Source organism: Plasmodium gonderi, assembly GCF_002157705.1.
Source record: "Plasmodium gonderi DNA, contig: Chr10, whole genome shotgun sequence".
In the NCBI taxonomy this organism is placed as follows: domain Eukaryota; phylum Apicomplexa; class Aconoidasida; order Haemosporida; family Plasmodiidae; genus Plasmodium; species Plasmodium gonderi.
The window spans coordinates 60,027-86,134 of NW_021628935.1; the positions used below are offsets into that span (position 1 = coordinate 60,027).

The following is a 26,108-nucleotide window of genomic DNA, read 5'->3' on the forward strand; positions in this document are numbered from 1 at the left end:
TTTGCTATAGCGAAATGGAAAAAAAAAAAAAAAAAAGAAAAAAAGCAAACAAAACAATTATGTTTTTGCTCTTTCTATTAAATACACGAATGTAATGCTTATCACAAGAAATATGCATTTCCCCCATTTACACATGTACAGTTTATATTAATTTTTATTTTCATATCCTCGCCCGTTTCATGTGTAACCTTATGCGCTTTGCATTTTACTAAGCCGTTTTAACAAAATAGCACATACATATATACATATATATGCACATGATTATTTGTGTAACTATACCGTTTGGCATTAATGTATGCACATGTACATATGCCTTTATTTCTTTATAAAATAAGCACATACCATTTGCATATCATTTTATTTCCAGGTCCCTGCTAGAAGGCACACCTTGATAAAATAATTTCATCACACAGTTTCGGGAAACAAAGGGAGCATTTTTTGTTTCATACGTCATAATTGTGTATATATATATATATATACATACATGTGAAGCGTGTTCTATGCAATTTATACTGCCTTGATTGATCAAAATAGAATGAAAATATAAACTTCCTATGAATGATTTATGTTTTTATTAATGCATGATTCGTTTTCCTCTCTCTGTTTTTTTTTTTTTTTTTCTTTTCTTAATTCAAATTGAAAATACAAAAAAAAAAAAAAAATAGATGAATAGATAAGTATATCATTAGACATTGCATCCGCAGAACAGTTGTTGTGTATGAAAGTAATAACATCGATAAGTGTGGGCATAATCATAGGGATATTTATAATTCGAACATTTAACGATACAGACAGATTTTTTTTTTTTTTTTTTCACACACTTTTTTTCGTCAATTTTTAATAACCCGTACAAATGCTTATGTAATGAGATTACTACGATAAAGCAAAAATAGATAAAGAGAAAATGAATAAATTTATTAGAACGTTAATACTTGCTGTTGTTATTAAGATACAAATTAATTTAGGAAGAAGTTTAAGCTATGATAAACATTGTTGTTCCCCAAACGTACATATTAATTTTCACCGAAGTAATAATACTAGTGAAGTTATAAAAAAGATTAATACTTCATACAGGAATGTTAAAAGCAAAAATAATTACAACAATTTCACGAATAATTCTTCCCTTTTTATTAATAATTATAAACCAAAATATGAGAAAATAAAAAGAGTGAGTCCATTAAGTTTTAACATCAAGGATGCCCATAATTATAATACAAAAATTAGTCAAAATGTAATAAATGCATTAAACAGAAAAATAAATGATGGATTTTTTTCCCTATTCAGTTCTGCTAATAGAGACACAAGCATCTATAGCAATGAATTTGAAAGTAATAAAATTATAGATGATATATCACCCAATAATAATTCTGAAAATACTGGAAAACAAAATCAGAGTTCATATGGGAAAACATTAAATGATAATAACAATTCTGGAAAAGATGTAGATCAAAAAAATTCATGTACTTTTTTAAATAAGGTAGTAGAAGGAGGAAAGACAGTATCGTTACTAGGGTTATGGTATGTATGCAATATTTTTTACAATATTGAAAATAAAAAAGCATTAAATTTGTTAAATTTGCCAATTACAATTGCAATAGCACAGATATATGTTGGATTGCCAATTTTCCTAATTCCGTGGTTATTGAAGTTAAGAAATCAACCTGAACTCTTTTATGATGAACAAGAAATGAAAAAAATAAGTTTTAGCGATAGAAATGCATTAATAAAAGGATTTCAAAAATATGTCCTGTTTTTAAAAAAATATAGTAGCATAATGAAACAAAGTATATATCATGGGTATGCCCATTTATTATCAGTAATGGCAATGGGAGCTGGTGCAATTAGTTTTGTTCATATTGTTAAAGCATCTTCTCCATTATTTGCAGCATTCTTTTCATATTTCCTAATGAATAATAGAATGTCTATATATACTTACACCTCTCTATTGCCAATTGTGTTTGGTGTATCATTAGCTTCTATAAAAGAATTATCATTTACGTATAAAGCATTATATTCAACTTTATCAGCCAACGTACTTTCAACTATGAGGGCTATAGAAGCAAAAATCATGATGGATAAAAATCTTGAAAAAATAGGAAAACATTTAACTCCAGAAAATATATTTGCACTTCTAACTCTTTCATCTGCAATATTTTTAACCCCAGCTTTATACCTTGATGCACATAAATGGAATGATGCATATTCGTACTTAATGAATAATAAAGACGTTTTAAAAGTCTTGGGAAGACATGTACTAATGTCAGGTGTATGGTTTTATTTATATAACCAGTTATCATTTATTTCATTGAACAGATTAAATCACATTACCCATGCCGTTGCAAGCACAGTGAAAAGAGTTTTCTTAATATTAACAAGCTACTTTATTTTTGGAACGAAGTTTTCTCTTCTTGGTGGATTGGGTTCAACAATGGCTGTAAGTGGAACATTCTTATATTCTATAGTAAAAAAAAAATTTGGCTAGCTTTTTTTTTTCTTTTTTTTTTTTTTGAAAATTGCAAGAATGCAATGAGTTATACCATGAACATTTCATATATATAATAGCAAAAAAAAAAAAAAAAATAAATAAATAAAATAAATAAATAAATAATAACATAAACTGAATAATATATACACATATGTATATCCTTGTTTTTGTTGTTAAAAATGAGTAAAGTACTATAAATTATGTATACTGTAAAAATGAATGTTACCCACATATATTCATATACATGAATGTAACCATTTATATACAATTTATACTTAATAGAAATGCGTTGTTTCCTCATACTTGTCTGTTCCTATATATGTAAATTGATATTTATGTATAATATATATCTATTTAAGCATATTTTTCAGACTGTTTTATGTCAAGCTGGCATAAATAGTTTTATAACACTTCTGTTGAATTTTTTCATTACACGAAGCTCCATAACTATGTACACAAATATATATGCTTCTCATACATATGTGTGTTAACACCTGCATGCATACATATATATAAATATATATCATTCGAATTAATAGTTTGCAAATTCTTATTTACACGCCAATTATTATATTTATACATTTTCATACTTGCTATATTATTGTTATATTTTTTAATTTTATAAGCAATAGCTTTGTTTTTTGAAAAATAATACACCATTTTTTCCACAAACCCCAATTTATACGCCTGCACAAAATCGTATACTATAAAATAGTAATAAATCTTTGTCTTATTTTTAATAAATCACGTGAAGTAATATCTTTTTACCATTAAGGAGTTGTACATATATTATTATGTTACTACAAGTAAAACTTCAAATGATAATCTAAATTGGCACCAAAAGTGCACTAAATGAAGTGATACTGTTTGACAATTTAGGCAACTCCAACTTGTTGAACTCCTATATTGGAAACTAGCCTACAACTAAAAATTACGCACACAATAGTACTGTTATAAATTAATGCACCTGTTTTGAGTTTAAAATAGTTATTCGCCACAAAACCCTATCTCTTTTTATTTGGCTCTTAAATTCCCTTTAAATTTATCCTCAAGTTGTGTGCTCCTAATTGGGCATTATAATAAAATTAGCCCATATTGTTTAGACACTCGTGCGATACTTTTTTATGCTAACTAAAATTTTAATTACAACAATTTTGCTAAATATTAAAAACGATAAATTATATGAATAAGTCAATTCACGCATTTATGTATGGATATATATATACATGCATATTTATAAGAATCGGTATTTATACACCTTGAAAAGGAGCAATGACATATGTATCAAATAACATTAAAACTAAAAAAAATACAGAAAACACAAAAAAAATATTTCCTATAAAAATAATTAAATTATGTTCTGAATTGAAAAACAAATATGACTATATTATTTTCATATTTCTCTTTCCTATGACAACATATTTAAAGAGAAAAAAAAAAAATATATAAATAAAATGGAACTAAAAAAAAATATCCTAGGAATATATATTAAAACAAGTAATAGGATCCCTGGATACTATAATAGGTTAAAATAACGGTGTTCTAAAAACAAAATACAAGACACTCTTTACATCGACTTTCCTAGCTATTGTAAAAATGAATGTGTAACACGTGTGCCAAAGTTTTATGGTCTCAATTAATTATATTCTATTTTTTTATCAATTTTTAATCAAATTTTTTTTTTAACATATGATCACCTTATATTATTTCGTTCATTTTGTCCTTAAATTAAAGAATTATTATAAGAAGAAAGAGAGACACAGTTAATACGGAAATTATTACATACAGGAAAAAATTACTTGTGTTACTTGTAACTCTTTCGAAAATATTCCTATTCCTATTCAGTAAATTATTAGTTTCATCTACTTCCCTATCTATGTCATCTAATAGTTCATTATGTACCTGTAATTCATTGTTTATATTATAGCTGATATTTTTTAGGTTGTGTGTCGTGCCTTCAAGAAAGTTCAGTTGCTCGTCTTGCAACTTCATCAAATTTTGCTGTTTCAGTAATAACTCTTCCTTGTTTAAATCATTTAAGTATGATTTGTTTTCATTGTCAAAATCGTTTAAAAAATTCATATTTATGTTAAAAGAAGCTTCCTATAAAAAAAAGAAAGAGAAAAAAAAAAAAGGTGTCTTTAATCGTATAAATACACATGAATGATTACATATACATATGCACATCCACTGTGTTATTCCTCGAATCATTAAGGGCTGATAATTTATTTAAAATAGTACCTCTTCATTGGTTGAAGCATAATCTTCATATAAATTCATTATTTCTTTTTTCATTTTTTCTAATGTGGACACTTTATTCTGGTACTTGGATTCATTCTTACTATAAAGCTTATCATTCTTTATGTAATCATTATTTAACTGATGTTGTAAAAATCTGATATTTTGATTAAATTCTGTTATCTTACCCCTTAATATTGCCCTATTTTTAGCCTTTTTTTTCTCCTTTTCATTTTTTTTTAATATCTTTTTAATTTCTTTCCCTGTTTGTAAGGCCTTTTCATAGTCTTTTTCCCACAAATCCATTATCTCTTTGTTTTATATGCATATATATTAGATGTGTATACATATAAACAAATTACAAGTACACATGTGCATATGTTTTTTTTTTTTTTTTTTTTTTTTGTTTCTCTTAATTACGAGAAATTCTAAATATGTAGGCATGCAAAAGTTTAATAAAACGAGTATGTTTCTATGTAACTAAATCTGGATTTTTTTGTATTTATTTTAATTCCCCTTGTACACCCTTTTTATGCGTATTTGACTTTTTATAATCACATAAAATGGTTGAATATGTGTATATGTATATAAGCTAATTTTGTGCTATGATTCATCAAATAACAATCATCCATGTGTTATAATAAAGCCAATGTTTTCTATATACGCATCCTATACAATTGAATTAGGCTAAAGTGATTCTTCTCCAATTACTTAAACAGTGTTATCTCGTACATATATAAATACATGAATGTATATGTACGCATAAAAATTACGTATACACAATGTTTAAAAAAAGCATGTTCTAAAATCATGACAAAATTACAGTTGAGCACTTTTTTCTTCTATAACAAATCTGGTTCTACATAAGATATTTTTCCTTTATAAAAAAAAAAAAAAAAAAAAAAAAAAAATTGGTTTCAATTCTTTAAAATTATAAAACTCAAAAAAAAATTATTACAAGAACGAGTGTAAAATATGTGTTATATATATATACATATTAAATGTTTCATTCTTTACATATATATGCATTGGTCACTTGCTGACTATAATGTCAAGGGTGTGCCCATTTATTTGTCAGCAAAATATTTTACTATGTTTGTCAATTAGTTGTATTGTGTAAGTTTCATGCACTTATATATATACCTCATCAAAATAACGAATAAAAAGGCGCCTTTCTAATTTTTGTAAATATTTAAAAAATATTCAAAGCGTAAATATAAATAAAACATATATGTATATATCACTTTTGATGCAAAAACTAATATTTATTAATAGGAAAGAGTGTTATACTGCTTCGAACGACTCCTTTAATTGTTTTCAATTTTTTTTTTTTTTTTTTATAGCGCCAGGAAATTGTTGTGAAAAAGCTATTTCATTTATTGTGGATCTCTTAAAAGTTTTAAAACCAAAAGGCGGAAAATGGGGCTAATGCTGTCATAAGAAGGAAGAAAAGGAATGAAATAAATAAAACAAAATAATAAGAATAAAATAAACTGTACAATGTTCTCAAATTTGTGATAATAAAAAAAAAAAGGTAAATTTATTTTTCTGTTTTTCAAGTTTTTACTTCCATTGTGTTACCTCCACCACACTATTCCGTTACTGTGCTAAGCGTTTTTTCCCTCTTTTTTTTTTTCCACTTGAGGGAAATAAGCTTTTACCTAACTCTTCCCCTTTGGTACAAGGAATTATACTTAGATATCCCTTAAACGGAATAGAAAAAAGTTAAGAGGAAAAACTGAATGTGTTAACGGGGCACAAATAAATCTTTATTGTTAGTGCCCTTTAAATTCTTTTGCATTGTTCTGGCTTAGTTTACTCAAATGTTGGACATGTTAAACAACATGTTTTGGTGTATTTATCTGTTGATATGTGTGTACATGTACACATAGACATATTCATATGTATATTTAGTTGTTCACACTTTTGAACGTTTAAATGTTTATGCACTTAGATTTGTCACATAATTTTTGCTTTCTCACTTTTTACACCTCGAACTTTAACAATTTCATTCATGCAAAATTCCGCGTACTTGGTGTTTACAAATCACGTTTTGGTTATCTCATTTTACTTTGTTCTCCCTAGTGTATATTTTATATCTGTAGTTAAAAAGGTTTACAAGCACAATAGTGCACAACGGAGAAAAGTGTATATACCTTTTGCTCTTCGTGTGCAATCGTGAAGAGATTATTTAGACAGATAAATCAACAAATATACATTTATCACATGCATGTAAAATAAGATCTCACTACTACTCTAGCTGTTATTTAAAAAAATAAGCCTTTTACGTTGTAAAATGTTCATGTGCTTGTAATATATGTAATTTTTTTTTTTTTATTTTATGTTTTTTTAAATTTTTGCAGCTAAAAAAAAAAAAAAGAAAAAGAAAAAAATTATTTCATTGGTACATGCATAATTTAGTTTTTAGCTCTAATTAAGTAGCTTTAAATTAAACGGTATTACTTAATTGTTATCTTATTTTTGTAATTACTCAACATTTTATTTTTTATAAAATTATAATTTTTTTTTTTTTTTTTTTTTTTCATAAAATATAAAACAATATTTATTTTTTGAATAACATAACAAAGCATAAAACTATAAAAGTTTACTTTGTTTTTTCATGTACTCGACAAAGTAAAAAAGCTTTTAGTTTGTATTTCTCAATTTTTACAATTTTATTTTTTACCAAAACGCCTTTAGCTTTCATAACTATATTGAATTGCATATTCTGTGCTTTTCTGCAGCAGGGTTACAAAATCCTAGGCATTTCTTTTCTCATGTTATTTTATAATTTGTACGTCTTACAAAGGAATACATAAAAATAAGAAAATACACACATAGATATGCATGAACACACGTATTTATATATATGTAACTTATATACGATTCTACAATGTGAAAAGAATATCTACATGTAACTTTACATATAAAATTTCGCCAATTTTACATTTTAGGAGTAACTTTTTCATAAGAGAAAAAATAAAGGCAATATGAAAAAGGACAAGTCGAGGACTAAAAAAAAGCTACCCAAGGGACAAAATAGATACATACCCACGCAGGAAGAAGTGGAAAGAAGAAACGCCGAAATTACAAGAAAACAACAAATGGAGAAAGCTGCAAACGCTTCTGAAACGGAATCTGACAGAGAATCATTATATATGACGGATTCACAAGATAATGGCTCAGAAAATGAAAACTCTTCTGAAAAAAAAAAAATGGAGAAAAAGGGAAATGAGAAAGAAAACGAAAAGGAAACACAAAAGGTGATAGAAGAAACAGAATCTAAGGAAAAGACCTCTAAATAATATTCCTAGGAGTATCGCTCAAATAAATTCTCACGCAACGTTAAGAAACACTTTATTTTTACAGGACCCTCCGTATAATTTTGCTACAGCTTATTATTTTCTCCCATATTACTTCCCACATTTTTCCCCATATTATTTTATTCCTCTTTTTATTTTTTTTTTTTTTTTCCCTAACTATTTATTCATTAGCCATAATCACTCCCATCTAAGGGATGTAAAGTTTCAAAATACCTATATTTTTAATAAAAAGTTGTTTTAGTTTTTATTTTACATATATAATTGTGTATCATAGAATAAGATACATAAAAGAGAAAATATCCCAAAAAATAGGGAACCTTTTATAAAATTCATTCATTATATATAATTAGAATTACAAATGCATGCGCAAATATCTATTCGTTGCAAAAGAAGTTAAACCTCTTTATGCCATTTTATTTGACATGATGTAATTTCATAACTGCACATGTCCTTTTTCTTTTTATTATTCTCATTGAAACAAACGCTCTGAGCGGTGTTATTATTACATTATTAGAGAAGTTATACTGATGTAAACTATGCGAGACTGAAATAATAGAAACTCCAAAAACATTTTAAAAAAACATAGCTATAGACGAAAATACAATAGAAGTACTATTTGAAAGCATAGTACGAGTTACTTTGGGGTAATAAAATATTTATCTTTTAACAGTAAAGCAATAATATTTTTAAAGACTTGAACAAAACATCGCTCACGTTACAACATCATTATGTATAGGCGATTGGGGTTTTTTGAGTTAAATTTTCAAATATAAGAAAGTATATTGTAGTTAAAGCTTTGCAGGGAAAAAAATAAGTGGACATGGCCATGTTTGCTTTAATTATCAAAAAGGGTATATATCTAAGCATTTCCCATATGTGCGTGTGTTATTTGTGGAATAAAAATGAAAATTTGTATATATGTATGCACGTATAAATACATCTGGTTTCTCATGAGTGAATAAATACTTAATTGTAGTATGATTAAAAACAGAGTTCATGTTTTAAAAGCAAAAAGTTTAATGTATCCATTTTTGCAATTTCGTCGTTATATACACTACCGCATTTTATTATCCCTTCTTAGTCACAAATGGAAATATATTAGATCTTGATTTTTTCCAAAAAAAAAAAAAAATAAGAAAAAATAAAAAGACATTACTACATAAAATCTATAATATATTTTTAAGGCCTCATAGAAATATATACCATATGTTTAAAATGGGCAGAAAGAACATTGAAACATTGTGGACGTTTCATGTTTACATCCAGTTCATTTTGTCTGAAAGTTCACAATTCCTTTTACCCTCGCGCAGGAAATAACTTAACCAATAATTCATATATTGTAAACGTAACGTTTAAAAAGGGGATAAATTATACAAAAGGGTAAAACACCCCTTCCCCCTTCCTTTTGAATTATGATCTCATAGTAATTTCCCATAATATAGGTGTGAATATACCTATGTGTATATATATGTATGCCTCTGTGTATCTAATACGTATGTGATCATGGCACTCTTTTAAAAATCCTTAAAAGGGAACAAAAGTTCTTATGATAAATGCGTCTTTTTTTTTCCCATCCCATAACCAATTTATTGATGCGAAACGTCTTTTCATATATTTTTTTTCATTTATTGAACATTACAGAAATGTGATACAATTATAATAAACGTTAAAATGTTCATGTTGTTTATATAGTAATTACCAAATGTTCTTTCATTTATTCCTCACAATTAGTAGGTTCTTCTCTTATGCAATAACAGACAGTCTTAATTATGCTTTGTTACTCTGTCATATCAAGTTAAATAAATTATTTTATTTAGTTCATTTTATGCAATATGTTTTTGAACATTTTTCTGTATTTTTCATTTTTTACAATGCTTTATTTTATATTATTATTTCCTTGTGCAATGGTTTAAGATTAAAAGAAAAAAATAAACTCAAGCCATTATGGGATGGGGAAATATTTTTTTTTTTTTTTTTTTTTTATACATTTATATGCATTTTGCTATATTTCCCCCATTCATTTTACCACAGTCAAATTAGGCATTATATAATTAAATAATACTTTTCAAAATGCTTATTTTTATTTATTTTGTTACTTAAAATACGAATTTGAAGTTGAATAATGCCTCAATATTGATAAGAAAAAAAAAAATTGGTTTAAATTCTTTATTTACTATTTTTTAATAACCTTGCATGAAAAAAAAGTTGAAAATAAAAAATTTACATACAGTCAGACCCTACATTATCAAACCTTATATATGTTTTTTTTTTTTTTTTTTTTTTTTTTTTTTTACTCTTCATTGCCGATGATTATATGTTGGATTTATATTACGCTTTATATATGAATTCACATATGAATATATTAAATTTCAATAGTTTTATCTGCTTTACAATTTACATTTCTTATTTAGCCTAATTTTTTTCTTTAAAGAATTATGAAATTAAAATTTATACTTTTTTTTTTATGTTTATTCATTTCTTTTTACTTTGAACAATTTGTTTTATGAATAAAATATCATCCTTTGAAAAGTTCAACGAAAGAAAAAAAAAAAAAAAAAAAACACTGCCCTATGTGTTTTATAGCCGCATTTTATGTGTACATATATAAGTATATATACTTTTTTATTATGTATTTATAAACTTTTCTCTGAGCTTTGTTTTTACATTTCCCCATCGTAATATATCGTTATTACTTTTTGCAAGGATTAACAAGTAAAAAATAAAAAACGCACAAAATAATTGCATCCCTGAAAATCGTCTTTTAATGAGAATTTCCTTCCCAAGTATGCTCATACATAAAAGTATTTGTGATGTATGTATGTGCGACTGTCGTATGTTTAAAATATTTTACCATATCATTACACTCTATTGTGACACATATATAAGATTCCTACGCATATACATATATGTTTACGGTCTTACATAGGCTCCCATGCAAAAGGGGTTTAAAGAAATCACCACGTCTTCCCGCTTATCTTTATAAATTACACGCGCAAAAATTAACTACATAAAATTTTGGTAAGCTTCCATTTGTTCGAAATGCGTTGTTTGTAAAACTTTTCCCAATTGTTTATGCTACTTTATTACATCACACCCCAACTTGTGATTTTTTTTTTTTTTTTTTTTTTTTTTTTTCACATGTTCATGCTACCCTATTTCCTTATTTTCTATTTTTTTTTTATTTTCATACTTTTTTTTTTTAATGTACGTGTGCAAATGTAGTATAAACGGGTGGACAAATTTTGTACGTTTACATATATATACAACGTATAATTCAAATACATACACAAATATATAAACAAACATATATACATATAAATATGTGTGTATAAATATATTACTACATATTTGAGTAAACACGTATATACATGTACATATTCATATATACTTATACTTACTCGCGCATTATGATATTTACATGTATTCACCCAACAGATTCACACATGATTTATATAATTTTTCTTTTACCCATGAGAAACGTGGAATTTGCATATTTATGCTTTCATTTTAGGAACTGAATTTTATTTCTTTTTCACATATTTTTTCTTATGTTTATACATTTTTACACCTTTTTATTGTATTTTATTATTATTTTATTTTTTTTTCTTTTCATATTTTGAAAAAATATTCTTTTAAGAATCAATTTGTATTAACATAACATTATTTTCATGTTAACAAAATTGTGCCTTTAAAATTCTCCAGTGTTTCCCCTTCTTTACCCTTTTTCCCACAGCATATTTATTTGCATTAAAAAGTAGTTATATATGATAACCATTACTGAATTATTTGAATACTGAACATCTTACAAAAATGGCGCAGACAGAAAACAGAATACGAGCATATTTTAGGAAACTTTATATAAACACATCACACGTAAGTGAAAAAAATTGAAACAGATGGGTCGGGAAAACGCAGATATGATAATGCTGATACTAAGTGAAAAGTCCATGGACTACGTTCTCACGAAGAAAACAACCTTATCCGAACAATCCTCATATTAAGCGTTTATTTCCCTGAATTCCCTGTCCAACTTATTCCATATGAAGAGGAATAAAATGAATTTAGCATGTCAAAAGGATGACAAGCTTAATGGATGAATGAAAAATTACATGATAAAAAATGTTCAAATATTATATGACAATTCAATAATATTCTCTTTTAACATCTTTATTTATTATTATTTTATTTTTTTACCATTTCTTCTCCCCTTCCCCTTCTCATCCACCTCCTTCCCGCACATCGCATGGTACCAATCCAGTATATGAAAAACTACATGACTGCATCAGACCAAGAAATGCAGAACAATGCAGACCCTATAATGGACATCATAGCAACTGCACCAAGTGATTCATTGTACTTTATTGAAAGAATAAATCTCATTTCAGCAATAATAAGTATGAGCACATCCTTTCCCTACCTGACATATTTAATCATTTATTGGAACGATTGCTCATGCAATGATATTTTAAGATGGTGGATAGTAATTAACAGCATACTGCAACTCATTCAAGCACCTGTACGATTTTTCTTGTATTTCTTATTGAGAAAATATAAACTCGAAAATGAGAGGATGCACATTCACGCGTAAGAGAGAAAATTAGAGTTATTGCTAATCTCCCGTACTTATCTATATAAATTTCTATGTGTATTTTGTATACATTTATTTTTCTTCCACCTAATGAATGAACCATGCTTCAACATACATATATGTGCATACAAATATATATATATGCAACCGAGAGCCCTTCTTGCAACTTTTTGTTGCCACGAATTAACCATTTTCATCACCACTGGCGACCTTGTTCGTACATAGGCTGAGGAGACTGACAAGTTCGAAGGGATGGAAACTCAGCAAGAGGTTCAGCTTGCTAAATTATTTATGGTTTATAACAGGAACAGTTGTAATGGTAGTGACAAGAAAATACACAAGGAACTTTTACTTGTGGTTTATATCATGGACCATTATCCTTTCATGCATATTCCGAGTATTCTTCACAGTAATCTGGTTTTGTTTTTTTTTTCCGTATCATCAAAATATCCCGAAACAGAAAAAGGGGGTACCTAAACCATTTTTTTCAGAAATACCCACCTTCAAATATTCAGCAGATAAAAAATTAAAGAACGAGTCTTGTTCCATTTGCTTATCTGATTTTGTTGAAAAGGATGATATTATTGAATTAAGGTGCTTACACAATTTTCATATAAAATGTGCAAAAAAGTGGTTATCACAAAGAAGACAATGCCCCCTATGTCAAAGGGATGTTATGAAAAATAATTAACATGTGGTAAACATGCAAAATGACGTTTTTACATATTAAGTTGGGTGTATGCAGAAATATGCATCAATTCTTCATCATATGTATATTATGTGAATCTGTGTCTGTCCATAATTATTTTATGGACCATTCAGTTTCATTAAATTAACCTCACAAACACATGATATTTTCTTTCTTCACTCTTCCGTATCCCCATGTATACACATACTTATGCCTTTTTTTTTTTTTTTTTTTTTTTTAAATCACAACCATATCTGTACTAATAACTACTCTACTACCTTCACTGTCCCATAACTACTCGTGCTTCTTACCCCCCTCCCCTTCCTTTTTTATTTTTTTTTATTTTTTTTTATTTTTAATTATTTTTTTAAAATTTTCATAAATGTATATGCTTACAACGAATTATTATTTGAGGGAAGCTACATTCATTTCATTTTACTTTTTTTTTTTTTTTTTTTAATATGTATTTATTAAGAATGACGTTTCAGTGCTTATATATATAAGCAGTGCTCCTACGTCTTATCCCATCTTCAAATGTATGCGAATATGTGTACACAGATCTGCACACATGTACACGAGGACATGCATACATATTTACGTGCTGATTTGAGGTTTCACATAAGCATACACATTCCCTCTCACTACTGCATATGTTTTGTTTTAATGTATGCCTTCTCTTTAATAAATGTAATATTAAATTATAAATTCCATTTTGTGCATGCAATAACACTAATAGTATTCTGCAGCAATAATTATCAACTCTTTAATATGTGTATACATATATATATGCATATATGTATGGATTTCTGCTAATTTTATTAAAAAAATATTCCACAACCATGTAGATTTAAATATTATTTGGTCATTTTTTTTTTCCATTTTTTTTTTTTTTTTTTAAAACCAAAATTGATGATATCATTAAGGTTTTTTTTTTTTTTTTTTTTTTAAACCAAATGGTAGCTGACATGTAGCAACGTGAATTGTATTTTAGCCCATTTTCACAATGAATTTTTGATCCATCAGTTTTGAAATCATGTGTTTTAAGAATATAATTATTTTATTCCCTGTTCTCGTAAAGCTCAGGTTAGAAAAATTTTGTCTGTCAAATCATTTCAATGTTCATTTTGTTTCGTCTTTCCAGGATAAAACTTTCTATCAACTGAAAGACAATACTTTGTGCTAATTGAAAAAGAGAGTTATATTACAAGTACTATTAAAAAAGGCATATTAATTGAACGAACAGAATATTTTTTTTACCTTAAAAGATTGACATAATACAAAAAAAAAAAAAGAAAAAAAAAAGAAAAAAAAAAGTGTGCACAAATTATTTCCAGGTCGTAAAAAAAAAAAATGGGATATAAACGTTAGATTAAAAATAATAGGATTGCTGAAGCTTAGCAGCTACTTGTAGACACACATTTTTGTAACTAGATTTAACAGAAACAATTTTTCGATTGGGTAATTTCGCCCTGGGGAACAAAAAAAAAAAAAACATAACCTATCCGTTCTGTAAAATGCATGCACAAGTATGTGTATCTTTTACAAATACATATGTACTTCTTAACATAGATATGGATATAACGACATACCACAAACACGCAGTATAAGTGATTAATTAGGGAAATGTTTGCTTTCCAAAAAATCGTATCCACCAAAATATTTGAAACTTCTACACACGGGTTAAACAAAAATTGTTGATAAATTGTACAGCAAACTGTACGGTAAATTTTGACACTGAAAAAATTATCTTGTTTTTAATATGATTCCATATTTGATTCTTCAATCGGCTTAATTATTGTCAATGGGTCACAGTTGTACTCATGAATTTCTTCATTAAATTTAAATTTCGATATATTACTAAAGACGCTATCTTTTTGTAGTGTCTTGGAAGAAGACAAAATGGAGGTAGAATTTTCCTGTGTTTTCGTAAAATCATTGGATAAATCGATGGTCAGATTATTAGTTGTATTTACAGAGGCGTCCATTTCTTCACTCTTTAAACTTTGTAAAACACCCATATATTTATTATACAAGTCTTGATTAGTTTTGGATGTATTACTTATTTGTTCCATTTTTGTCTTATTCTCCATATTTGCTTCATTTTTGTGTACATTTTCAAAAGTCATATCCTCTTTTTCATCATACGGAGAACTCATGTTGCTACAGGAGATGTCTTCTCCTTCCTCCCTGGCAGATAAATTGTTTTTCTTGCTCTTTAAATTGAGACCCTTATTATGGGTACTATCCCCGCCTCTACCTATTCCGTCTATTCTGTCTTTTGTTGCACATTTATCTCCTATATCCTCTCCATCTAATGCAACATTTCTACCATAAGAGCTTGGTTGGTTAAATATACTTCCTCCTTTCAGAATATAAGAATCATTCGAACTGTTCAACACACTATTATATTCTACCTCCTTTTTAAAACTTAAATAATTTAATCGCCCATTTGGTTCATTTGGACTAGAATTATTGTAATGTTCTACACTACTGTTTTGTGCGAAATCTGAACTTACTGAGTCTAGTAGGATGCTACTAGTGTTACTGTTAGCTTCATAACTCGTTTGAGAAATGAAATTATAAACTTTTTTATCCACCTCTTCAACATTATAATCGTTCTTACTATTTTCATGATAGTCCTCATCATGTTTTTCACCTTTTCTTGAAACCATGTTATTAATATTTTCAGATGGCTTTTTATTTTTCTTATTTCTAGATATATTCATCTGTGAATTGTAACTAGTAAAAGAATCATTCTTTTTTTTATTTTCATTTTGATATTCTTTTAATGTATTCTTATTACTAGAAGTTTCCAATTGGGTTATTTTGCTCGATAACTTTTTCTTTAAAGGATTCTCAGAATTATTTTTCAAAGCTTTTGTGTAACAATTAGATTTTTGTAATTTATTTTTTCGATAATTACTATCTTTTCCTCTTCCCTCTTGATCTGCATGAGCTCTAGATCGATCATCCTCGTCTATGTTGTATTCGTAGTATTTACTTCCGTAACTGTCCTTTCCATTTTGGCTGTTTTTTATTTTATATTTTTTCTCCTTATGGTGATATGGTTCATCATATAGAGTATAATTGGAATCGTCCATATGGTATTTGTTTTGTGAATCTTTTTGTGAGCCTTTTTGTGGACCTTTTTGTGGACCTTTTTGTGGGCCTTTTTGTAGGCCTTTTTGTGAATCCCTTTGTAAACCTTTTTGATGGTTCCTTTTCTGTTCTGTTTTCAGGACACTACTGGTACTTTTCCCATTAGCGTTTTCTGTCCTATTCTCAGCTTCTCTACTGAACCAATCCCGATTAAAATCAAACATGATATCTTCATAAGATTCTTTTTTTGTCGTTTTTGTTTTCTGCTTACTTCTATTTAACTCATATGTGTTGTTTTTATTTGTGCCGTTTAATTGAGAATTTCTTCTTGTTACCCTATTTTCACCTTTCCCTTTGTTATTATTAACTCCGTAATTTATCGACTTCAAATTGAAAATATCTTTTATCTTTGAGCTGTTAAAAAGCGAAATATCGTGGTTTCCCAAGTATGATGAGGAATTATCGCTGTCCAAATAATCGTTATTCTTATCCTGCATCTTGTCTTTCAGTATCATAGCACGCTTACTACTTCTGATTCTGCTGCTTCGATTGCTGTGGCTACTTCCATCCCTGTGATTACTTCCACACATGTGACTACTTCCACTTCTATGGCTACTTTCGCTTCTTTGGATACTTTCGCCTCTTTGGATACTTCCACCCCTGTGAGTGGTATGATCCTTTGTCTCACCTTTCCAACTGCCATTGATATTTCTATCCTTATTGTTGTTGCTTGTATTGTTCAAGGCAGACAATGTTAACCCCTTTAAAGAGGAAATCGAGCGATCATTTTCTTTGTTATGTTTTTCCCGCATCAAGTCTTTCTTTATATCCATTTTGCTGAATGATAAAAAATCAATATTTAAACTTTTGCTATTGGAAGAACTTTCTGATTCGTTTAACAGTCCCTCATCCATTGATTTATTTATTCTTCCTATTGAATCCAATTTATCCTTGTAATGATCAATTTTGTTATTCTCACTCGTGTTCCTTTCACTGTTTTTATCTCTATTTATTACACTGGGTTCATTTAGCCCATCGTCATTAGGTATATCATTCAAGCTGTCTATAACTCCATTTTCATTTACTCCTTTGCTTTTTATTTCTTCCCTTTCTTCCGTATTATTTTTATATTTTTTGTTAAAATTACTTTTATTCGAATTGATAAAAATTGTAAAGTCGTCATCGTAATCATATATTTCATTTTCTTCTTTTGAATACGCATTACTAGCACCATTCATTTTGTAGAATTCTTCTTTCGGTATGTTACTTTTTGTTTCTTTGCTTTCATCTCCTCCATGTTCACTATCAGTATTGTTTTTTTTGCTATTAGTTTCACTATTATAAACAGGATTATGCAAGTCTCTACTCACACTCTTTCCAAGTTTACTCTGACTATCTTTACTCGTAGCATTCTCAACGTGGGTACCAACCAAATCTTCTGCACTCCTCAAAAATGTGTTGGAAAAATTGCACAATTTGTTTCTTTGCTGCGCATCCAGTTCACTTTTCAATTTTTCTATAATAACAATATTGTCATTATTGTTTATAGTTAGCTCGTCTATTTCTTTTTTTAATTTCTGAATCATTTTTTCATACGAATTGTATTTCTTTTGTGCTTCCAAGTGAAATTCATTATACGCCATGGTATTTTGCTCAAATTTATTTTCCTTCTCTTGTAGCAGTTCCAACTTAATTGTCTTTTCGTTTAAATTTTCTCTGAGTGATTTAATTTCATTTTTTAACATAATTTCTTGTTCTTCCTTTTTTATATGCATTTTATTTATTTCGCTTATATTATTCTGAACATATTTTACGTTGCTTTCATAATCATTAAGTTGTTTTCTCAAATCATGTATTATACTTTTGCTTTGTATTACTTCATTTTCATATTGTGTTTTGTCAATGGCTACTTTGGTTAATGCATCTAACGAATCATCTCTTTGTGTTTTCAAATTGGCTATTTCTACTGACAACGTTTGGATGTAGGTTTCTAAATTTTTAATTTTATCAACAGATTTTTTTAACTCCGATTGAATTTTTATAGCTGCATCTTCAATTATTGTCTTTTCTTGCAAAATTATTTTATAGTCTTCTTCAATTTTTTTTAAATGACTATTTGTTACATTTAACATGTGAATTTCCTGTTGTAGTTGTTGAATTATTAAGGTACTGTTAGCATTATGAGACGAATTTGTTATTTGTAAATTTTTATTTTCTTTTAATATTTCATTATATTTTAAAGTCAAGTCACCATATTGTTTGTTTAAATTTTCTAATTTTTCTTTAAAACTTTCAATAACTTCATCTTTTTTGTCTAACAGTGATGCAAATTCGTCTAATTGATTACTCGAATCTATTAAATCATCTTTTAGCTTTTTTATTTCTTTTTTATATACTTCTATTTTCTGCTTTTGTAGTATATTTCCATCCTTTAACTCATCAATTTTATCATTAGATTCGCTCAACTTGTTTAACAAATTGTGTATATAATCTGTCAAATGTTTTTTTGTTTCATTTGAAAATGTTATGATGTCATTGAATTCGGCTGATTCTAACTTTAGATTATTTATAGTATTCTTGTTCAAGTTAAATTCACTTTCTTTCACTTTTATTTCTTTTTCTAACGTTTTTAGTTCCTCCTTTAGGATAGCAATTTCGCTTTTCTCCTCATTATACTGCTTTTCATACTTATCACTTTTCTTTTTTTCCTCCTTTAGTTCTATATTTACTTTCTCTAATATACTGCGTAAGTCTTCTACTTCCTTTTTCTTTAACTTTATTTCCATTTTCAGGGATTTCATGTTTGTGAGAGATTCGGTTTCCTCACTCAAATCGAATTCATTATTCTCTTTCGTTATACTCGTTACATTAGTTACATTCGTTACATTTGTTACATTTTTCTTTCTCTTTTCTCCCTCTAACTTACCATTCAACAGATGCAATTTCTCTTTATACTTCTTTTCTTCCTCATTCTTAATGTGCAGCTCTGTTTCTAGTAATATTACGCGATTCTTCAAATGGTAAATTTCGTTATTTCTGGATTTTATTATTTTATTCAAATTGCTGATATCATTCACGGAATCTTCATTTTTCGTCTGAACATAATCGCTTGAACTATCATCAATTAATTCAAGTTTGCAGTTCATATGTTCAAAGTTAAAATTATCGCTAGTAGCACTTTCGCAAACTGATTTTTTGTCTTTATACATCTTTTGCTCCTTTATATCATTGATCATTCTCAATTCGTTTAATTTTCGAATTTCTATTTCGTATTCATTTAATCTTTTCTTTAGATGTTTTATTTCTGTGTTTTTTACTTCTATCAAAGATTCATTATACTCATTTATATCGTTATTACTTCTTCGATTTGAACTTTTTTTTTCTTCTTCATCGATAGCTCTATATTCACCATTTTCACCCACTCCCGCTTTACTATTATCTCCACTAATATACTTTATTCTATTGTTAACATCGTTAGTTTTATCCTTCCTTATTCTGTCAATTTCCAGTTTGAACTCTTTACATAAATTTTTGTAATAAGACAGTTCCTTTCCTAATGATAACGTGTGTTCATTAATTATGTTGCTTCCCATTTGGGATAATTTTTTTTCTTTTGTTTTTATTTTATTAATTTCATAATCATCAAATGATTTTGTTCTGTTGTTACAAGAAGAAAATTCATAACCTGACAGATCTTCCGTTGATTCATCAAATTTTTCTTTTTTATTATTTTCTAATATCTGCAAACTGAATTTCAAATTCTTATTTTCTTTCATATACGCCTCTTTTAATTTGCATTCTTCCTCTATCTGTTTGCGAAGTTCTATAATTTTTACTTCGTATTCTTTGGATTTTGCTTGAAGATCTGTCTCAAGTTGTATCTTTTTATTTACTTCATTTTCCTCGTCACTGATAACGCCATCTTTGTGTTCTCCGCTCAAGAACAATTTGCTACTTATTTTCTTCCCTTCCTCTTTTGTGTCTAATTCAGAATTCTGTTTTTTCTTTTCATTTACCAACTCTTTATATTTCCTTTGAGAATCATCATATTTATCAGAGAGTTTTTGAAAATTTTGAATTGCCTGAATTAGGTCATCAAAAATTATTTGAACTAAAGGAGTGCAGGACAGACATAAGGACTCCTTATAATTTAGATTATTTAATTTTTTTCTTAATTTTTTATAATTTAAGTTGTTATTACTATCGCTTATCACAATTTCTGTTGACGCCTTTTCAATTTTTTCCTTTTCGTTACATTTTTTTTTTTCTTTCTCTGATAAAATCTTCCCATTTTTATTTTCAATACTGTTTGAATTCTTTTTCATTTTTTGATTACCACTTGTTGTTGATATCGATTCTTTTGTAAACAAATTTTTTCTTTCACTTTTTTTTTGTTCCTTCTTAAAATTACTACTTATGTTTTCCTTCCGTTTTTCCATATTTTTTTTTTATTGCGACAAATGCATTATGTTAACGGTGGTTTGTCAATATTTGGTGTTGTTTTTTCAGACCCCTCTTTCTTTTGCGTTTTCTTAATTGGCAAATTTAGAACCTTGGTTTTGTGTCCTCACAATTCTTTTTATGTTTCACACTTGTTAATGCGTTAGGAAAATGCAGAGAGACGGGAAAGGATACTAAAAAAATAAAAAAAAATTACTGTGCTAACAGAACAGAAAATTCACCAAGGGGAATCCGAAGTGGAAAATGTAACGTTTCAGCTGTTGCTTCCCCAATTCATAATTAAACCACACATGCAGGAAATATATATGAAGAATCATTATAACTCCAAAATAGGAAAAAAAAAATAATAAAAAAAAAAAAAAAAAAAACGTTTAAGCTTTATATTTCAACAAGACTTCTTAATTAAATTAGTCAAGCTCATGAAGATTATCTTAATTCTTTCCCTTCACATTTTGCATATGTTTTCATATTTTTCATTTATGTGTGAAGTGCATATATATTTGAAAAATAGTCCAATTGTGCAGCAAATTAGAAAGTGTGAATATTTAAAATAATTGCAAGTTGACAAAACTAAAGATATAGGGACGTGGAAAAAAAAAGGGGAAAAGAAAAAAAAAAAAAAAAGAAGTAGAAGGAGAAGAAGAAGAAACTTCTGGCAAAAAAGGAACCAATAATTTTCCAAAAATGAGAAGAAAAATAAAAAGTGTGAAAATTGTGAACGATAAAATAGTGCTAATTTAAGCATACCTACAAATTGGTCTCAACTAAACAAGAGAAAAAATGGTATTTTCAATGTCCTTATTTATTTGCCAAGTGTAAAACAAGTAGGTCAAGTTAGGTGTGTGCTTAAAAAAGTATTTTATTTTTCTCCTTTTCCAAAAGAAGAAGAAGAAAAAAAGAAAAAAAAAAAAAAATGCATTACCATTTTATTTATTTAGTTATTTATTTCCCCCTTCTGGATACACCTTTTTTCCCTAACATTTGAGTAAGACATTTTTGCATTCGCAAATTTTCTCGAAAAATGTAAGAGAATTATGCCAAAAGTGTGTTTTATATCTTTTCTATTTTTTTGATATTCATATTTGTACGCGGTGAAAAGGAAGGCATTTTTTTTTTTTTTTTTTTTTTTTTTTTTTGCGAAACATTATTTGGAAAATTCCCCTAAAATATAGAGAAACACACTGTATTCATAGGAATGTAAAAAAATGAGGTAAAGAATTACACAAATGTTTGTATAAATGTTTTCTAAAAATCCTGTTTATATGTTCACATAGGCTTTTCAATTATACATTGTTCATACGTAAATGAATGTTTTTTTTTTTTTTTTTTCTTCATGTTATCACGTGGAAAAAAAAAAAAAAAAAGGAAAAAACAACTCAAAGAATAATGAATAATAAATTTCATGACGATACTACACAAAAATGTACACCCCCAGATTTGTGAACAAAATGACTGACCCTTTAATAATGCATGGTTGGCATTCTTTTATCCCTCACTCGTATGAATTTTTAGTTGAAAATAATCACAATTTAACGCAATTTAGTTAGAGTCATAAAAAAGTTTTGCTCCCTCGTAATTAATTTAATGTTATAATTATGCCTATTTCCTCTCCATAAAACCTTAAAACACTTACTCGTCATAAGAACGTGCTCACATGACGGAACCAAATGAATATACACTGATAATTGAATTACTCAATTTTTGATGGCCTAACGAATTGTACAGGAAACTACAAATTCATGGTGTTGTTATATATACTAGGAACGATAAGTTACAAGGAAGAACTTTCCATGATAAAAAATGATAACATATGAGAAAATATATCCAAAAATAAACACGAACGTATGTTTTCTATTTATGTATATGGTATGCATATGGTATGCATATGGGACATAGCATCCTTAATGGTGAATAATCAATTCTAGTGATGTCCCATAGAGTACACTCTTCTTCCATTCTCCAAAGTTGATAAAACAAATTGGTTATCTCCTTACAACCCAAGGAAGAGCAAAATGTAGAACAAACTAAGCAAAATCAACCAAATGTACTAAAATGAACTACCACTTACTCACGTCTTGTCAACCACATAGTAGAAAAAAATGAAGGGATCTTCTTTTCTTTTAAACCATCTAAAATGCAAACTACTGAATAGGTGTAAAAATGAAAAAAAACATTTGTTATATTCAACAGTGACAAAAAGGTTTGGTGAACTTCATCAGCCAAGAACTAGAAGTGAAAAGAAAAGTCATCTAGAAATAATTGACGAAGTGTATTTCGATATGACTGATGCAATGAGAGAAAAAAATAAACTAGAAATAGAAGAATATAGTAGCATACACAGAAATATTTCTGAAATTATATTAAATCATAACATTTCTAAAAAGAATGAAATTATAAAAAATATTATGCGATATTGCATCGAATTCAATAGAAAAAATAAAATGCATGAACAAAAAAGAAAAAGAGAAAATGTAAACGAAGTAAATAAAATGGATGAAGAAAAAGAAATTTTTAATATAATAAAATGTAACATAAAAGAGTACTGTAATCAGTTTAATTCATGCGAAATAGGAATCATATTAAAATGTCTTCTTAAAATTAAAGTGAATGATTTGTCCTTAATAAATGTACTACTACAACATTATTTTAAGCGAAATATGAAATTTTCTCAATATGGATCTTTATACATATTATATGCCTTTACTAAATTAAATCTACTGCCACAACATGAAAATAATTTCAAACTTTTATGCTCAGATATTTTGAACAAAATTAATAACTTTGAATTTAAAAATCTATGTTTAGTATGTAACTATTTGTCTGCATTATATAATTTTAATAAAACGAGTATCAGATACATGGTCGAACAAATCTGCACATTTCTTATGAATGAAAGCAAGAATAATGATGATACTGATACAGATTCTATATGGTGCGAGGATTCAATTCATTATATTGCCAATGCATGTGCCAGGGTTAATCATTTGAATAAAGAATTATTCCATTTTTTGAAAAAAAAAATTGAAAAAAGAACCATGTTTTTTTCCATAGACCAGTTGGTATCTCTAACAAATGCATACAGCAAATTCAAAAGTGCAGAAGAGGAAAACTTCTTATCATTATACCTACTCATAGCTGATGAAATAATAAACAAGTCTTATTTATTGAAACCAAGACATTTGAGCGTGTTAGCAAATTCATTTAATAATGCTTGTATACTTCATGAAAAGTTATTTCATATTATTACTGAAAATAGTTTACTCCTTTTAAGTTCATTTGAACCCAAACAAATCGTGATGATCATACATGCATATGTAAATATTGGACTGTCAAATAATGCTCTACTCGAATCCATATGGAACACTGCATCAGTATTTATTCCTGAATATACCCTTCAGGAGTTGTCTATGCTACTGCAGGCATACACAAAAAGTTCACAACATCGACAAAAATTTTTCAACCAAGTTAGTCTCAGAATTTATTCTCTCATTACAATATCTTATCCTTTTTTAGAAGAAAATGCAACTGCTAATTCTATAATGTATAATCATGAAAAGTATGTAAAAATGCTCCAAAGTGTAAAAACGGATGATTATTTAACTTCAGAAAAAATAACAACAGAACAACTTTTTTCTCTTTTCTACTTAGTACATAATCATCAGTATTATTATAATTTTATGGATCATTTATTAACCATTAGTAATAACAAATATAATAATCTCCCGCATCCTGAGATTCATAACGAAATCCAAAACTCCCAAAATACTCCAAACAAGATACCAATAAATGATGAAAAGAATCCAAACAAATATACTAACGGTTTTAAACAGAGTGAACTACATGAAAAACATGATATAGATAATTCGTTGTCAAAGTCGATACCCTCTGAAGAACTCCCAGACATGAATAACGTCAGTGTTTGTTACAATGAAAAGATAACCCCTACGAACAAACTCATAGCCGATAAAAAAATAATCCAAAAAAGCATATCCGAGAATTATACAAATTATCATGACATGGATGAAGAGCCATTCTCTCACTTATGTATCAGAAACCAAAGAATTAGTAAAAAAAAATTTTATTCAAATGAAACTAAAATTAATTACCTAAACAGCTCAGACATATATTACCCAGACACGGAAAAAATGGAACAACGATTAATAAAGCACATGAGCAAAGATATTAATGCCACCTTGGTTTGCTCAATAATTTATTCACTCATTAAGGGAAATTGCTTACTGCAGTATGACTTGTTAATATGTTTATCCAAATTGGCAATAATTTTTCTCAAAAAGTTCAAAATTTCGGAGCTAGCCAATGTGTGTTCAGCTTTGTCAGAAGCATATATACGAGCGTCGGACGAAAATAATAGGCAAAATGAGCTCATAACAAAAAGACAAAATAAGAAGTTTGAGGATCAGGAAAAAAATGCAAAAGAGGATAAACAGAAAGAAGAAAAAGGGAGGGAAAAAGAGCAACAAAATGAGCTAAAAAATGAGCACAGAATGGAAAATAAGGTCACATCATTCTTGTGCAAACACCAAACGATTAAGAAAATCACAAGTCCTAACAACACTCCAACCTACGATGAACAGTTGTACAACTCATCAAAGCTATATTTATCAACATGTACATTATTTTTCGACAACGTCGAATACTATTTGATGGAGAAAAAGAATTTTTTCACGGATGTTCACAGTACATATAAATTTATAACGTCCTTTGGCACCCTTCGGATGAGCAAATATTCTTCTGTAGCTTTACATTTATTTAGGTTGTCTCTCCTGGAAATTAAGCATTTGTCCTACTTGCCTTTGCAAAAAATGGTAACACCTTCATCTTTTCACGAGCAGGAGAAAAATATAAAACATCTGCAAGTATAAATTGAAAATGTAAAAATACACGCTAAAAAATACTACACACTCTTACAACATTCCCCTTATTTTCATTCACAAAAATTTCAAACTTCTTTCCACAGGCAAATGCGTTTATGCAAATGAATGTTTACAATGAAGACGTTTATGCATTTATAAATAAAATCCAAAAGACGAAAAAGAATAAATGAGTTTTTTCATTCCTCATCAATTAGTTGTTTTTTTTTTTTTTTTTTTTTTTTTTTTTTCTTCTTCTTTTTTAAAGCATCTTTCATGTTTTGTTTCAAATTATTTACTTCTTAATTTATTTTATTTTATTTTTTTTTTTGTTAACATATGGGTTGATTAATTG

At 27.8% G+C, this 26,108-nt stretch overlaps 6 protein-coding genes across 6 annotated transcripts; 4 read left to right on the forward strand and 2 right to left on the reverse strand.

Moving 5' to 3' along the window:
* Positions 1–904: 904 nt before the first annotated feature.
* On the forward strand, positions 905–2,482 carry PGO_100120 (phosphoenolpyruvate/phosphate translocator; the record flags this gene model as incomplete). Its single annotated transcript, XM_028688047.1, has 1 exon — positions 905–2,482. One exon carries the CDS (start codon positions 905–907, stop codon positions 2,480–2,482), a length of 1,578 nt encoding a protein of 525 aa, XP_028543848.1.
* A 1,731-nt stretch (positions 2,483–4,213) lies between these two features.
* On the reverse strand, positions 4,214–5,029 carry PGO_100130 (hypothetical protein, conserved; the record flags this gene model as incomplete). The annotated part of the gene is made up of 2 exons (XM_028688048.1): positions 4,214–4,588; positions 4,727–5,029. 2 exons carry the CDS (start codon positions 5,027–5,029, stop codon positions 4,214–4,216), a joined length of 678 nt encoding a protein of 225 aa, XP_028543849.1.
* A 2,684-nt stretch (positions 5,030–7,713) lies between these two features.
* On the forward strand, positions 7,714–8,028 carry PGO_100140 (hypothetical protein, conserved; the record flags this gene model as incomplete). Its single annotated transcript, XM_028688049.1, has 1 exon — positions 7,714–8,028. The coding sequence occupies one exon, from the start codon at positions 7,714–7,716 to the stop codon at positions 8,026–8,028; it is 315 nt and encodes a 104-aa protein (XP_028543850.1).
* A 3,828-nt stretch (positions 8,029–11,856) lies between these two features.
* On the forward strand, positions 11,857–13,325 carry PGO_100150 (hypothetical protein, conserved; the record flags this gene model as incomplete). The annotated part of the gene is made up of 3 exons (XM_028688050.1): positions 11,857–11,919; positions 12,305–12,630; positions 12,860–13,325. The coding sequence occupies 3 exons, from the start codon at positions 11,857–11,859 to the stop codon at positions 13,323–13,325; spliced, it is 855 nt and encodes a 284-aa protein (XP_028543851.1).
* A 1,751-nt stretch (positions 13,326–15,076) lies between these two features.
* On the reverse strand, positions 15,077–20,860 carry PGO_100160 (conserved Plasmodium protein, unknown function; the record flags this gene model as incomplete). Its single annotated transcript, XM_028688051.1, has 1 exon — positions 15,077–20,860. One exon carries the CDS (start codon positions 20,858–20,860, stop codon positions 15,077–15,079), a length of 5,784 nt encoding a protein of 1,927 aa, XP_028543852.1.
* A 2,121-nt stretch (positions 20,861–22,981) lies between these two features.
* PGO_100170 (hypothetical protein, conserved) lies at positions 22,982–25,947 on the forward strand (the record flags this gene model as incomplete). Its single annotated transcript, XM_028688052.1, has 2 exons — positions 22,982–25,708; positions 25,861–25,947. 2 exons carry the CDS (start codon positions 22,982–22,984, stop codon positions 25,945–25,947), a joined length of 2,814 nt encoding a protein of 937 aa, XP_028543853.1.
* Positions 25,948–26,108: the final 161 nt, after the last annotated feature.